The sequence below is a fragment of the Chenopodium quinoa genome, unplaced genomic scaffold, assembly GCF_001683475.1.
Source record: "Chenopodium quinoa cultivar QQ74 unplaced genomic scaffold, ASM168347v1, whole genome shotgun sequence".
NCBI classification, from domain to species: Eukaryota; Viridiplantae; Streptophyta; class Magnoliopsida; order Caryophyllales; family Amaranthaceae; genus Chenopodium; species Chenopodium quinoa.
The window spans coordinates 3,329,369-3,343,559 of record NW_018745281.1 but is presented as its reverse complement, the minus strand read 5'-3'; the positions used below and the strand labels follow the sequence as shown (position 1 = coordinate 3,343,559).

The 14,191-nt window shown below is 35.1% G+C and overlaps 2 protein-coding genes across 2 annotated transcripts; one reads left to right on the top strand and one right to left on the bottom strand.

Moving 5' to 3' along the window:
* Window positions 1-4,271: 4,271 nt before the first annotated feature.
* LOC110711649 (30S ribosomal protein 2, chloroplastic-like) lies at window positions 4,272-8,250 on the bottom strand. Its single transcript, XM_021890065.1, has 4 exons — window positions 7,738-8,250; window positions 5,217-5,318; window positions 4,801-5,100; window positions 4,272-4,652 (listed from the first exon to the last, which is right to left on the bottom strand). The coding sequence occupies exons 1-4, from the start codon at window positions 8,068-8,070 to the stop codon at window positions 4,614-4,616; spliced, it is 774 nt and encodes a 257-aa protein (XP_021745757.1). The 5' UTR covers window positions 8,071-8,250; the 3' UTR covers window positions 4,272-4,613.
* A 1,186-nt stretch (window positions 8,251-9,436) lies between these two features.
* On the top strand, window positions 9,437-12,380 carry LOC110711642 (chaperone protein dnaJ 20, chloroplastic-like). Its single transcript, XM_021890060.1, has 2 exons — window positions 9,437-10,207; window positions 11,968-12,380. Exons 1-2 carry the CDS (start codon window positions 9,746-9,748, stop codon window positions 12,106-12,108), a joined length of 603 nt encoding a protein of 200 aa, XP_021745752.1. The 5' UTR covers window positions 9,437-9,745; the 3' UTR covers window positions 12,109-12,380.
* Window positions 12,381-14,191: the final 1,811 nt, after the last annotated feature.

Below are 14,191 nucleotides of genomic sequence, written 5' to 3'. Positions count from 1 at the left end.
TATTTCATTGAAATTCAATCAGAGCTTGTTATGAGGTATTTCTAATGAAAGGCTTGGTAACTTGCCATTCTTTGTCTGTATGTAACACCCCAATAATTCTCTCTTAAAAACATGTAAATACCTTTAACAATTTGCAAGAGAATTACTGATGTGCTACCGCCACGTGTTCAAACGTTAAGGCTAGTTCAGAGTTTAGCAGCGGAAAAACTAACTCAGTTGTAAATAAGTTTCAAAACCAAAAATCAAAACCAAATTTAGTCTTACAAGTCGGAACCATTAAGGCCCTTATTCAAAACCCAATAAAAGTAGTAAATAAATCAAACAGAGTTAAAATAAATCCAAACTTATGAAACGAAATATACTGTGAAAATATCCAACACTCCACTCAAAATCCCACCACCTTGATGCAAGTTCTGATTATGTATAAACTCGTTATTAATCTGCTCCCCAATATTACAAGTGTAAAAATTGGATCATTACAGGGTCATTGAAAAGGCAAAGGCCATGACCAAGAAAAAGACATACAAAAGCACGTAATCAGCAACGCTGAGTACATACAAGCTACGAAATATAACAAAGAATCCCTAACATGTTACTAAAAATCAATCAGCACACACAATCTAATTATTGACTCAAACACACACGCCTCAACTGTTAGCATTACTAAGACTTCACTAATTACTAACAATAATTCATTTCATTCATTGGTTGGATTAAGCTATAGACAAGGTTGTCTCCCCATGCTCTATTTCAGAACATCAATAAAGAAAAACCCCATGCCTCCTTTCAGAAACCTCAATAAACATCCAATGGAAGACGAACGCGACTCCGTGGCCATACCTAGTATGAGATCTCATCTAACTCCTTATAGTTTAGCAAAACATTTGTAAACAAGTGACACGTAGATCAGACAGCCTCTAGAAAGTACACGGCTAATACCCCGTGAACCCCAACCCCTGATTGTCAATACTCTAGATGTGCACAAATCCAGAGTTTTATTGCTCATCCATCTTGCACTTTCCGTGATTTACCAATTTAAACTTGGTGATGACTCAAATGCAAAACGATACCATCAATCAAACAACAATCATTTAATCAATTCAAGTTTCCAATTCAATTCTTGTTTTATTAGTGACAAACAATATTTATTATTGAACCCTTTAACTACCTCAGTGTATAAACACCTAAAGTGCATAGGGCACCTCAATCCTCAACCTCATCTTATAAGACTTTAAATCTCCCTTTACTCATTCCATTTCATTATTTATGAACGAGTAATAAAACAATTCATTCCATATATTCATGTACCTTTGTCTCTAAGCCCATCTTGCAAGTTATTGCATAAATAATACTTACAAGAAAAACCAATACGCATTTCTCATACATGAATCAAACCAACATCACATTAATCATCAATCAAATTCACTACCAAACAATTTCAACCAATCTACAAGTTTCCCTAACATGATTCTAAGGTTTTCCAAATCCTTAAACATGCTTCTAAAGTCAAGGTTTCGTAGCTTATACATACCTTGAGTAAACGAGTTGGTTGGCCACTCTAGGAACTAGAAATCGCCTTCTACAAAGTCCTCTCTGCTGTCGAGGAGGGGGCCGCGGTGGACGCCGGAGCAGCAGTGGTGGCGTGGTGGTGGCTGGTGTTGTCGGGCAACAAGCAATTTTTTTTTTTTTTTTTGTGTGGGTTTGATCGTGAATGGGAAGAAGAAGAAGGCAGTAGCAGCAGCAAGTTGAACGTGAGTTTTTGGAGTAAAAAGGTGAAAAATTTTAGGTGGGTTTAAATAATAAAAAGTGGGGTTTTGGGTTTCCTAGTTGTAATAAAACTAGGATTGTTACTTGGGCTTAAAGTGAGTGGGTTTTAGATAAAGAATAGGCTTAGTAATTAATGGGTTGGGCTTGCATAATAATTCATGATTAAAATATGGGTAGTGAAATTATTTAATAAAATAATTTTATTAACTTTTTAAACATTAAATTTATTTGCTTAAATCATAGTAAAATAAATTATGTAAATAAATAATCATAATTACATATTCACATAAATATGTTAAAATATAATTTTAAATTTCACAAAATTACGGGGGATTATACTGTATTTCTAATGAGTAATGGTGAAACCATGGAAGACAAACTTTCATAAACCAACAGGCTACACCCGCAGATCGAGTCCAAGAGCCGGTGTCCAAAGCTAAATCAGGCCCAAATTTTCAAGTGTTAAAATCCCAATTGTTATATCGTCATCCCAGCGAAAGTGTTCAAATCGGATATCCAATCCGGTCCAAAATTGAGGGTGGGTGACAGGGAACTAGATGTTCCATCCACGTCCAAATTTGAGGAGAACGAAGCCTTCTATATACAAGAAATTGATACCAATGTGTTTTGGGTGGGACGAGCCCACACTAAAGCAAATCGTTGCAAGCTAGGACCCAAAGAGGACAATATCTAGTAGTGCGCTCCTGTTCATCTGCAATTTGTAAAAGTTGTGATGCTTCGAAACTCTTAAAATTCTGGTCAAAAAAAAAAAAATTCATGAGACATGAGTTAAAGATCTTCTCAAAAAAATCATTCACTCCTCTTTTTACATGCATCACGCAAAAGCAAGAGTTATAACACCACACAAAAGTGCATCCCATTCACAATCAACATCCTAGCTTTTAATATTACATTATGCTTTAAAATAACTGATAACACTAGCATCCAATCCTCATCATGTTCGCGGTAATAAAGCCATAATAATGAAATCTAAAAGGTAACAAAAGCAGATATTCACATCGAAATTTTACTAGTGAAAAATAGACTTTTAATCACAAGTAATTCAGTCTCATATCAAAGAAACATAATTACGTCAACTTTCTACACATTACTCCCTAAATTTCAAAAACTTCTAAAGTTGAACGCTAATTCAACCACTACACCATTTCACAACCCTAATTACTCGATCATAGGTTTTCCTTCGAATACTAGCATCACAATCGCAGTAATATTTACAAATTTTCTCCATTGAAGGTCTTAATTAGCGAAGCAGAAGCTGACATTCACCTGAAACAATATTTGAATGATTGCAAATTAAAAAAGCTACCATGAGGCTCAATGAGTTGTTCAATGAAAGTCCAGTGATTTTAAGACATGTTACAGTAACTCTGTAATGGTTAGGAATTAGAATGAGCAATTTGACAGTGTTTTAAAGTTAGTTTTTGGGGTTTTATTTTTTTTAGCAAGGTACGTAATGTATCTTCTAATAGTATGTATTTGATCAATATGATTTCACAAGGTATAGTTTTGTTCTAAGTAATGGCGTCTAACCAATAGTTTTGACGTTTTCACTTTCATTTCAATTTCAGAAAAATTACCTAAAATTTATCGGAAAACGTGAATTACAACCTTCCATATTAGACAATTGACTTTTTCTGGCTCAGAATGGGATGAAGTGCTTTCCATGGACCCTACAAGACCCCAAAAAGCTCTTTGGGTGGCTGAGGCCATCAAACTTGCATTTAAACTGTCAACGTCGTAGTCGTTTACATACACGTCCCCTTACATTAACTTTGCCACAACAAGCCTTTATATTATATGATCTACTACTATATGTAATTCAAAACACATTATATGGCCCTAGGATGCATCTCCTAACATTATTTGACTTTTCCACGACGGATCCCAAAATCTCCAAAAATTGTCAGAATTCGTGTATTCAAATTTAGCCTCTATGGAACATTCTCGGCCACAACAAGGCTATACATCGAGGTGCTTCCCGGGGTTCCCAAAGGGAACTAGGATGTGTACTCAGTGCTTGAAACCATCTCATAAATGCTTGACCCACCCCTTACTATCAAGTCTTAAGCTGCCTTGTTTAAGCCTTGTGTTATCTGAACAATGTATTGTCTTGCCTTAATTTGGTCTTCCGTTGTCTTGGCCTTAAAGCAAGCTAAGACGCTACCCTCAATTGCCAATATAGGTTTTACAAAGCCTAACGTGTCTAATGTCTTGTCCTCGTGCCCATGCCCCAGGCTGGATCATGGCATACCTTGACCTGGCAGCCCTGCCCTTGCATAGGCCTCGGCATGCACCTTGATTGGGCATGGGCATGGCTGCATGAAAAGCGGCAACATCAGCATACCAACGCCAAGGCCTTGTGCTTACTGAGCATCAGCATACCATGGTTGAGTTGCAATCAACAATAATGGCAAGTCTGAAGAACAAAGAACCATTTTATAACTATTCCAGCAATCGGTTAATACATGATATACTAAATTGCATGGCATAATTATGCATGAATTATGGAAGTAGGGAATCCCAATTAAGCAAATATAAACAACAAATATATTATGCTGCGGATGAAGATGATGACAACAATAAAAGTTGTGAGCAAAATAGTTATATCTGAAAACTAACTATGTCTACTAAGCTATTTGGGGTGACCAACTGGCCACTTAGCCAGTGCACCAACAAAGCCTCAGCTTACAGACTCGAGCAGTCAAGAACAAACTCTTCAAATCTTCTGATTAACTTTGTTATGAAGTTAAATCAAGAAAAAGAGCTTAATGGCACATACAAAACTTAGAATTTCCCATCCTAACAGCTTAAGCCCCTCTCCTGACCTAAGCTTTGTTCACGCGTATCTTTTGCCCTTCCAAAACCTGCAATGAAAAATTCTGCATCAGGAGACTTGAAAATAAAATGACTACAATGTTGAAAAGAAAACAACAGCTAACGTCCAGATCATCTGATTATGGAGCATTGAGAAAGCTAATAGCAGATATCAAGTCATATGCTAAATCCGCTTACAGCATTGTTGAGAGCTTCAATTGCAGCTTCTACTTCCTCATCCGATGAGAAACAAACAAACCCAAAACCACTAGACTTGGAGGTCCCTGGGGTCCGTTGAACCTTTGCACCGAGAACATTCCCCTTCTCTGAGAAGAAATCCTTCAGCAACTCATTAGTTACTGTCTTTGCAAGATTACCAACATAAACTTTATAGGGACTCTCGACAAATTGTGAATCCTCTGCCTGGGTCACTGCCCTGTCCATACCTTGCAAAGGTTTCTCAGTAATATTAACTTTTATTTTACGCCCACCAATTTCCTGAATCAGAAAGGGCAAAAGATGGAGAAATATTGGTCAAAGTCCGATGCTGTTATTGTACACAGACCCATGGCATTAATGATTGATAAAATTTTAGGGGCAATAAGAGTGCATACTGTGTCATTTAACTTCTCGATCACTGCATTTGCATCTTCAATAGTCTTCATTGTCACAAAAGCAAACCTTCTGCTTCTTCCAGAATATTTATCATACATCACCTGCACGAAACAAGAAGCATTTGCATATCACTTAGACATCACATAATTTAATACAGAAAAAAAGAAGATGCCTCCAACCCACACAAAAAATTGAAGAGGAGTGTAGATTAACCTCTTTAAAAATTCATCTCTAGATGATAAAATATAGTAATATACTACAACAAGTTTTGTTACGACTGTCAAGAAGTAAAAACACCAGCATATATAAACCAAATTTCACGGTTGATCGAAACCTATTTCACGAAAAGGCATGACTGAACCCTGTCCACTATTCACTATTCTTCACAATAACAAAACCAAAGCATTATTCCCAAAGGGATGGGATCGGCTACATAAAAAATCTATCTATTGTGGTCTTCTGCAAAGACCCTCCCCCCCTCCTTTGGCTTTTATCTAGAGCTCTATGCTCTTGCAGACTCATTTTCTCCACCTCATTTTCCTCCAAGGAATTGGATTCAAATAAATCAAAGTTGAATCCATCTATTGTTATTTCCTCATCATACAGCTGACGGAGGTTGTATAGAAGTAAGAGGCGTTAGAATCTTGGTGAAGACTAATTGCTTCTTCACTATTCAGCTCAGTATTACTTCTATATCTGCTCTTAAGTTAACTATAAATTAAGAAGAAATATTTTATTAAAACTCGAAAAGAGGAAGGCGGCGAGAAAAATAAGATGTCCTCAAGGAGAAACACAATAATTGTAATTTACAAGTTAGCCCAGTTCCTTCGCATCTCTCCAATTGGATAACCTTTCACCTTTCCAAACCACACAAAACAAATTTGTAACCCAATCTTATAAATGTAAAGGACAAACCCAAACCTCTTAACTCCGTAACAAGCCAGCTCACAGTGAATGAACACATATGAGCAAGATTCACAATTAGCTTGACAAAGCAAACAAAAGAAGCCACCTTTTTCAGAGCATATCGTTCGTGATGTTCCTTCCCAATGCCGGCGTCCACACAAAACCTCTCAACTTCAGAGGGACTATGACCTTCCAGATAAAATTTGCTAAAAGAAAAGCTGGATACACTCAAGCACAAAAAAAGGATTTACTAGAGAAAAACTCTGAAGATTTTCTCAAATATACCCCAGTACCCGTCAATTATCTTTAGTTGAAAAGCTAAGTGGTCACACATAAAAGCGGGCTCACAAGAGGAAAGTAAATAGGCCACAGGGATGATAGAATTAGAATAGAACTTCAGTATTTACAGATATAAGAGCATTTAATCTTTGTTTAAGTTTCTAGATTGGCATATGGCATTGGTGAATCATTCATTCAACTGCAAGTTGCTGCTTTGCATCTGACTGAAGCCAAGCATTGTAGCACCACCATGGGGTCTGTTTCTTTTACATGGTTTCCCTTATAAGAATTGATATGTGAATCCTTGTAAGAGAATCAAAAGTCTGAAAAAGTTTTTCAAAATAGGATCAAAATCAGTGAATATTCTTTTTACCCCTTGTCCTGTCTTAATTGTCTACATATAAAGAAGAGATCAGTAGATCATATCATGGGCGAGGCTTCTAAAGGGCCGAAGTATGCCGTCCTCCACCCCCCCCCCCCCCCCACACCCTCTCTCTCTCTCTCCAACTCTTGATTACTAATCGATACATGTAATGCATATATCTAGTTTTAGGTTGATATTAGGCTTTCCCCCCCATCACAACTAACACCTCGCCTCTCCTCTAAATCATACAATTTGAACTTTTTTGGTAGAAATACAATTTCAGGGGATGACATGATGACTTCCCAAACACTGACAAACCTATATAGAAAAAGGAACAAATCACACAGCAACAAAAGCCTCACTAATCTCAGTATCCTCAATCATCCATTGTAAGTTTTCACCTTAAATCCAAGCTCGATCAACACCTTAATACAGTTAACTGGCAGCCTGCTCATTGCCCCCCACCCCACATATTTACATCATAGTTTTAGTTAAAAACCAAGCCTTTAATAACCACCAATATCTAGTATGATTTCCATATAACAACATAGTCAAATTATACTCCATACCTCGAAACAACGATAATTACAATCCTTAACCACCAAAATAAGAGGCACTGCAATTGCTCCACCTCTTCAAGTGATCTACATTGCTTACTACAAGGCATACATACACTAGTAGCACCAGTGAGGCCGGCAAAATCCATTTTGTTAAATAAACATATGTTCAGTATTCAAGGTATGAATACACCAATTCTTACTCTACAAGAATCATAAACTTTTGACAGTTTGACACAGCACAAATAATTGAACAAAATTTCAACTAAACAGACACCCATCAAAGCAAAAGACCAAAATTGCATATAAATAAACTGTAAATGTTACTCACATCAAACATAAATAGCTAAAATGTAAATAAACCCCTGAAAAATAAATTCAAGTAAAATAGAAAGCTTTGAAGAAATTAGAAACCTCGGTTATCTCAACGGCGCCATGCTCTTCAACAATGTTACGAAGTTCATCATTATTGAGATTTCTGGGAATGTTACCAATGTATAATCTACGAGCTTCTTCCCCATCTGAAGAAGATGGTGCAGAAGATGAAGATGAAGTTTCTTCAGCTACAACAGCTCGAACCTTCAACAATGGCGGATTTGCAGCAATTATGGGCTTGAAATTTAGACCAAACCCATGATTAAAAGAGGGAAATTGAACCAAATTTTGTAATGAAAACTTGGGTTTTGAAGAAGATGAAGAGTGTTGAAGTAGGCCATGACATGGGAGAATTGAAGAAATTGTTGCCATTTTTTCTGGGTTTTTAATGATTATTTCAAATACCCAATTCAAAAATTAGATTGAATTTGGAGGAGAAAGATTATCCAGATTATTATTATTTTGATGTTTTTGGTAATACACTCACAATTTCAATGGGGTTTTGGGAGTAAGGGGTTTTGGTGTTCGATTTTGAGTGTTATCGCGTTATCCATATGTCAGCTGCCTATCACGTGATCAGGGGATTTAAGGCTTCCTCCCAAGTTCCACCCTCAACGGCCCAATGTGCAAAACTATCCTTTTCAGTTATCCGGTGGCTCGAATTATGTCGGGCTTATGTCATGTTGTCGTGTTAAATTAACTTTCAACTAGCGTGTTCATCTTAGATTATGACTTGTAAGCATGACTTAAATCGTGTAGGGATTTATGTTGTGTTGTAGTGTAAAATTAAATTTTGTAAAATTTATACCTAGCGTGTACATCTCACACACTGGCGTGTAAGATGTGGTACTTAAATATTGGATTGCACATAGATTTACTCTTCTCTTCTACTTTCATTAAGATAAAGGGGGTTGGACTATTAATGAAGTTTGTTACAAAAAATATCTCTTCTAGGATTTAATGTTGTGTTGTCGTATGAAATTAACTTATATAAACTTTATAACTAGCGTGTAAGATGTGATACTTAAAACGTTGGATTTGCATATAGATTTACTCTTCTCTTCTACTTTCGTTAGGATAATAGGGCATTGGACTGTTAATGAAGTTTGTTACAAAAAATATAACTTCTAGGATTAAATGTTGTGTTGTCGTGTGAAATTAACTTTTGTAAACTTTATAACTAACGTGTAAACCTCACATACTGGCGTGTAAGATGTGATACTTAAAATGTTGCCTTTCACATAGATTTAGTGATTTACTCTTCTAAACTAAATCTGCTTGAGTGTTAGATGTGATACTTGCACATAGATTTAGTGATTTACTCTTCTACACTACATCTGTTAATGTAAGTTAAAAGGGAATTGGGCAATGAATGAAGTTTGCTACAATATCATTTATAGAAATCATGTTACATAGCATAAATCCATAACTAAGGTACTTTGAAAATAATTAGATAATCCTAATGTCCAATAAGATCTGCATAATGTTAGTTGGACAATATGTTAATAATTGCCCTTGAACCTATGTGTTAAATGGAAAATGTTAAATAATGTGGAATAAAGTATCCGGCCACTAGTTTTTAAGAGATATTCCCTAATTGCTTAAGTAGTTAAGTATTCATAAATATAATCCGTACTTACGAATATATTGATTCAATAACTTCACTAATCATCTTTTTTGCAAGAGTTCAATAAGTTCAATTAGAAGGGTGATTAAGAAAATAATGTGCAATCTTAATCATTCTACAAGTCACTTCCTTTTTACACATACTCATACTTAAATGAACAATTAAATCCTAATTCCTAATTAAACTTTACCAATACGCTAACGCATATCCTTATCCTTCGTAAAAGTTACCGAAAACTGGAAAAAAAAATTACTAGTATAAATTACAAAGCCACCATGGTCATTTTCCAAATTGCACGCAAAATCTTGGGCCTTTTTCAAACGTTCCCAGCACCTCAATTTATACTTCTTCTCCTCCTCCTCAAACCTCCCAATTTGCCCAACATTTTGATAAAAAGAAAAAATCCAAAAACCAGAAAAAATGCAAATAAACTACGATAATTTGATCTCAAAAAACTCACCTTTTCCAATTCCATCAAACCCCACTTCATCAATCCCATCTTCTTCCTCTTACCTCCCTTCAAATCGCATTTCCTTCCAAACAACACCGCCATTTTCAACTCTCAAAGCTCGAGCTACCCTCAACAATGGCGGAATCACAAAACCCATCTCAGAAATGACCTTCTACGAGCTTCTCGACATCCCAACAACCGTCGAATTGTCTGAAATTAAGCAGGCTTACAAGCAACTCGCGCGCAAATATCACCCTGATGTATCACCCCCAGATTTAGTGCAGGAGTATACTGACCGATTTATTCGTGTTCAAGAAGCGTATGAAACTTTGTCTGATGCTCGAATGAGAGCTATATATGATCGAGATATGGCGCGCGGACTTCATCTTGCGTTTTCTGCTCGGAAGAAGATGAACCAGTTTGATGATGAGGTATATTATAGCATATTTTTTAGAATTTATGCCATTAATTTTGATCTGGGTGTTGTTGAATTTTGATTTTGGTATTTGGGTTTGTGAAAATTTGAGTTGGGTATCTTTGTTTTTGATCTGGATTGTTTGAATTTTGAGGAAAGTTTAATCCTTAATTTATCAATTTTGTGTTTGAAAATTAGGGTTCATTTAGTTTTGTTCTTGTTATTGAGCTAATTTTATGACTAGCTTTGTGAATTGAAGCTAAATTTATACTCTGTACTTATTATTGAGCCGTTTGGTATGAATTATTGATGTTTCCTGTATTACCTTATTGCTAAATATTGGTGTTCATTGATAAATATACTTTTTGAAACAAGTTTATTGATAAATTTAATTATAGGTTGATTGTACTCAAACGTAACGTGTCTTGTTGATTGATAAGGTTATTATAGATTTAGCAATTTAAAAGAGCTAACCTTGTCATGTTGCCTAACCATAACTCAATTCGGATGTATAGAAATTGCTATCAATTACTTGGCACTAATGCCGTCGTGTTGTGGTAAATTTGGTTGAAATCACCTCTAAACTTGTTCAATCTAAATCAATTTAAGCTAACTGCCTGGATTTTCTCTGCCGACTTTGTAGTGGGGATGATCAATTCAAGTCTGTGATTTTGCTTTCGCATTTTATGTTCTTGTTCTATAGCTAAACAGTATATCTCGGTTTTGGTTAAGACTCCTACTTTTTGTTCATCATAAAGCCTTCGGTTTACCTTGGGAGATTAATGTTGTTTCCCCTCTCCTCTTCATCCATAAACTTCCCTAGAAGATGATGTTGCTTCACTGTTAGATTGTGGCATATTAGTCACATGTAATATAAGCTTATGCTTGATCATGTAGGGTACTCTTTTCCTTAGGTATATTGCAGGATGAATAAGTGAGGACATAAAGTGTAGTATCATCACAATTCTAAAGTCCCCCCGCCCCCTTCTTAATGCTGCTTTGGGTTGACAATTTTAGACACTTATCGACTAGGGAATGCCATAATTGACTTTGTTAGGTGATGGGTTTTTGTTAGAATCTTTGCTGACTATATTAATGGTTATTTAAGATGCCGTCCCATTTGATGGAATGAAAAAAGGTAAAACAAAAAATGTTACAAGTTTGAACTTCATAGGTTTGTTAAACCTAATACTCTAATAGTTCCTCATTTTCAAACTAACAAGCCACTTGCTACCTTTAAATTTTTTACTTTGTTGAAATATGTATTGAAAAATAAATGAGTTTAGATAAATTTTAAATGGTGCTCTGTATTATCATAAGACTGTTGTTAAGTTTTACTGTAATAGTCTGATACCCTGTCAATTATAGTAGTGAAAAGTAAACAAGTTGACCACAAAAGTTCAATTAGACCTATAATTTTGAATTGAGTATGTTATCAGTTGGCCAAGGTTGAATATTATTCATCTTAATCTCGAAACAACCAATCAGATGTAGTTTTCCCTTAACAGAAGCTAGCTGGTCCCTTTGTTGTTAATGCGTTGTAGTTGTTTAATTATGTGCTATCCTCTTGAAGAGAAGGATAAACATGATTACCTACTCATGAAATGTTTCCTCTATCCAGATCTTTAAATAAAACCCCACCACCAGCCTAGTTGTTACTTGTCCTGTTTGTACATTTTGATGATTTTATGAAGCATTGAATCCTTCCATTTTGAAAGCCAGTAAATATTATTGCATCAAAATTTCTCGTAATAAATGACTTTTGTTTGCAATCAGGAAATGAAGGACACAAGTGATTGGAGAGGTCGTTGGCAGAGCCAACTATCAGAATTGAAGAAGAGAAGCATGTACAAAGATGCTAAGAAAAACTCATGGGGTGCTAGAATGCGCCGTCAAAGGAGTGAATCACCTTCTTAATCACGATTTTAATGATAAGCCTCGCTATGTATATATCTGTATTTTTTGTTCAGTAGGTTTTTTTTTTTTGAAGGCTTGTTCAGTAGTTTTCTTACCCACATTTTGTGGATTTACTAGGAATAGGAAGAATTAGCCCTTTGCTGATTGCTTGGATTGTGCTTATAAGTTCAAGCATTGATGTGGGCTTTGTCTTCCTGATTATATCGCCCATAGGTGTTAACTGTGTAATCAAGAAACATATTGCATATATACATCTATGCTTCTTGCTCGAATTTGCTCTCGAAGTTTGATTTTATTTTACTTTCTTACACCATTTTGAGCTTTCACAATGCTAGTACTAAAGAACAGAGGAAAAATAATGCATCGATGCTTATGGCTACGTAAATCTTCCTTGTACAACCAGTACGTGCAAGACACAAGCATACAACCAAGCGTACAACGGATTTACTAACGAAGATTAAGTATAAAATTGCTAAATGGGAGTTGAAAGCTTTAAGATGAGTGACAGCTGTAGCGATGCGCCAAAGGAACACTGGAGAAGATTATTGAGGTCAATTTCATTTGAATTGAAAGGGAAGGAAAATAGAGTGGTGAACTTTCGAGGTTCATATATATATATATATATATTTTTATTTTTTATTTTTTTTGTGAGCATTTTTAAAAAAATACACCATATGTTGTTTTCAGCTTCTTGGATTGATGGATGTAATTTTGGTCCCAACTTAAGGATAATGTTTTGATTTTTTTTTATTTGGAGGACTGGAGGTGGATGGGAGGTGTTAATAATATGGAAAAATGGTGTTCAATGATGAAAACTAAAATGAAAAAAAAAAAAAAAAACATGAAAAAGTGGCGATTATTAGCAAATTTTGAGTGAGACATTTTCACACTTAATTATTGTAAGACAAAATGTCTTAAGTTACCTACAAGACGAGTAAGTATAGCATGTACCGTAATTTCGAATTTTCATATTTATTTACAACTGTCTCATTCAAGATTTTGTTTTTTTTTGTCTTGTTTTGTTTTGTTTTTCTTTTAAGTTTTAACGATCCAATCTCATGGTGATGAATGTTATTAGATTTGCGGGCTATTTGGTAAATTTAGAGATGAACTTTTTTTTTTTTTTTTTTTTTGACAAGAATTTAGAGATGAACTTGACAAAAACCAGAAATAATAATAGAGTTGTCCCCTTTAGAGGACCAGAGGTTTATGAGTCTTATCCTTTACACTGCTGAGACGAAGACGAAGTTCTCTGAATGTAACACTGAGCCATTCCCTACCAAATTTTATCAGCAATTTTGAAGCTCAAGAAAACATAATCAAATTTTCTTTTTCAGAAAACATTTGCAGTAGGAAGTTTTGTTACATGCTCTATATTTTATCAAAGTTTTTCTTAAAAAATTAAAAAGGAAGCCAATTAGCTAAATTTGGTTTGTAGAGTAACGTGTTGTGTCATGACCTCACGAGCCATCCCGACCAGTGTCATCTTTATATTTATAATAACAATGAGAATATTTTACTTCTACCCATTAGTTCTTAATATTAGCCTAATTGTAATTGTTTACATATATGATTGCTATAAATCTAACCTCATTCCAATATTTTTTGTATTACATCTACAAGTATAGGTCACAAGTGATTTCTATGTTTGACTTATAAAATAAGGTGACATTTTTCACCTCATACTAGATATTGCCTTTTTCTTTACGGAATATATTGGTTTTTTTTTTTAGAGAGCACAAAGGCGGAGATGAAAATCGATCCCAAAATCACCTAAAATTGAAAGGGAAGCTCTAACCACTTGACTTATCCGTCACTCTCTTTAAAATATATTGTGTAATACTAATATAGTGACATTTTACTATTTTGTGTACACAAATAAGGTGACATTTTACTCCAAATGTTTTAGGGCTCGCTATTGGTCCTATTACTCCAATATAAATAATTAGCCACTATAAATAATTGTTTTTTTTTTTTGGAAGCAAGTACAAGAATACAATAGATACATATCCATGGATGTTATTGTATGCTAGATTATTGCCAAGTGGATGATCTCCAAGCTAAGACAAAAAAAAAAGAGTTA

What these genes read in the sequence shown, in the direction of transcription:
- LOC110711642 (XM_021890060.1), top strand. Translation starts at nt 9,746, where the DNA reads ATGCAAATAAACTACGATAATTTGATCTCAAAAAACTCACCTTTTCCA. An exon ending in TGAACCAGTTTGATGATGAG is followed by an intron (nt 10,208 to 11,967) that starts GTATATTATAGC and finishes GTTTGCAATCAG; the next exon opens with GAAATGAAGGACACAAGTGA.
- LOC110711649 (XM_021890065.1), bottom strand. Translation starts at nt 8,070, where the DNA reads ATGGCAACAATTTCTTCAATTCTCCCATGTCATGGCCTACTTCAACAC. An exon ending in TCGAGAAGTTAAATGACACA is followed by an intron (nt 5,101 to 5,216) that starts GTATGCACTCTT and finishes TTTCTGATTCAG; the next exon opens with GAAATTGGTGGGCGTAAAAT. An exon ending in TTGAAGCTCTCAACAATGCT is followed by an intron (nt 4,653 to 4,800) that starts GTAAGCGGATTT and finishes TTTTCATTGCAG; the next exon opens with GTTTTGGAAGGGCAAAAGAT.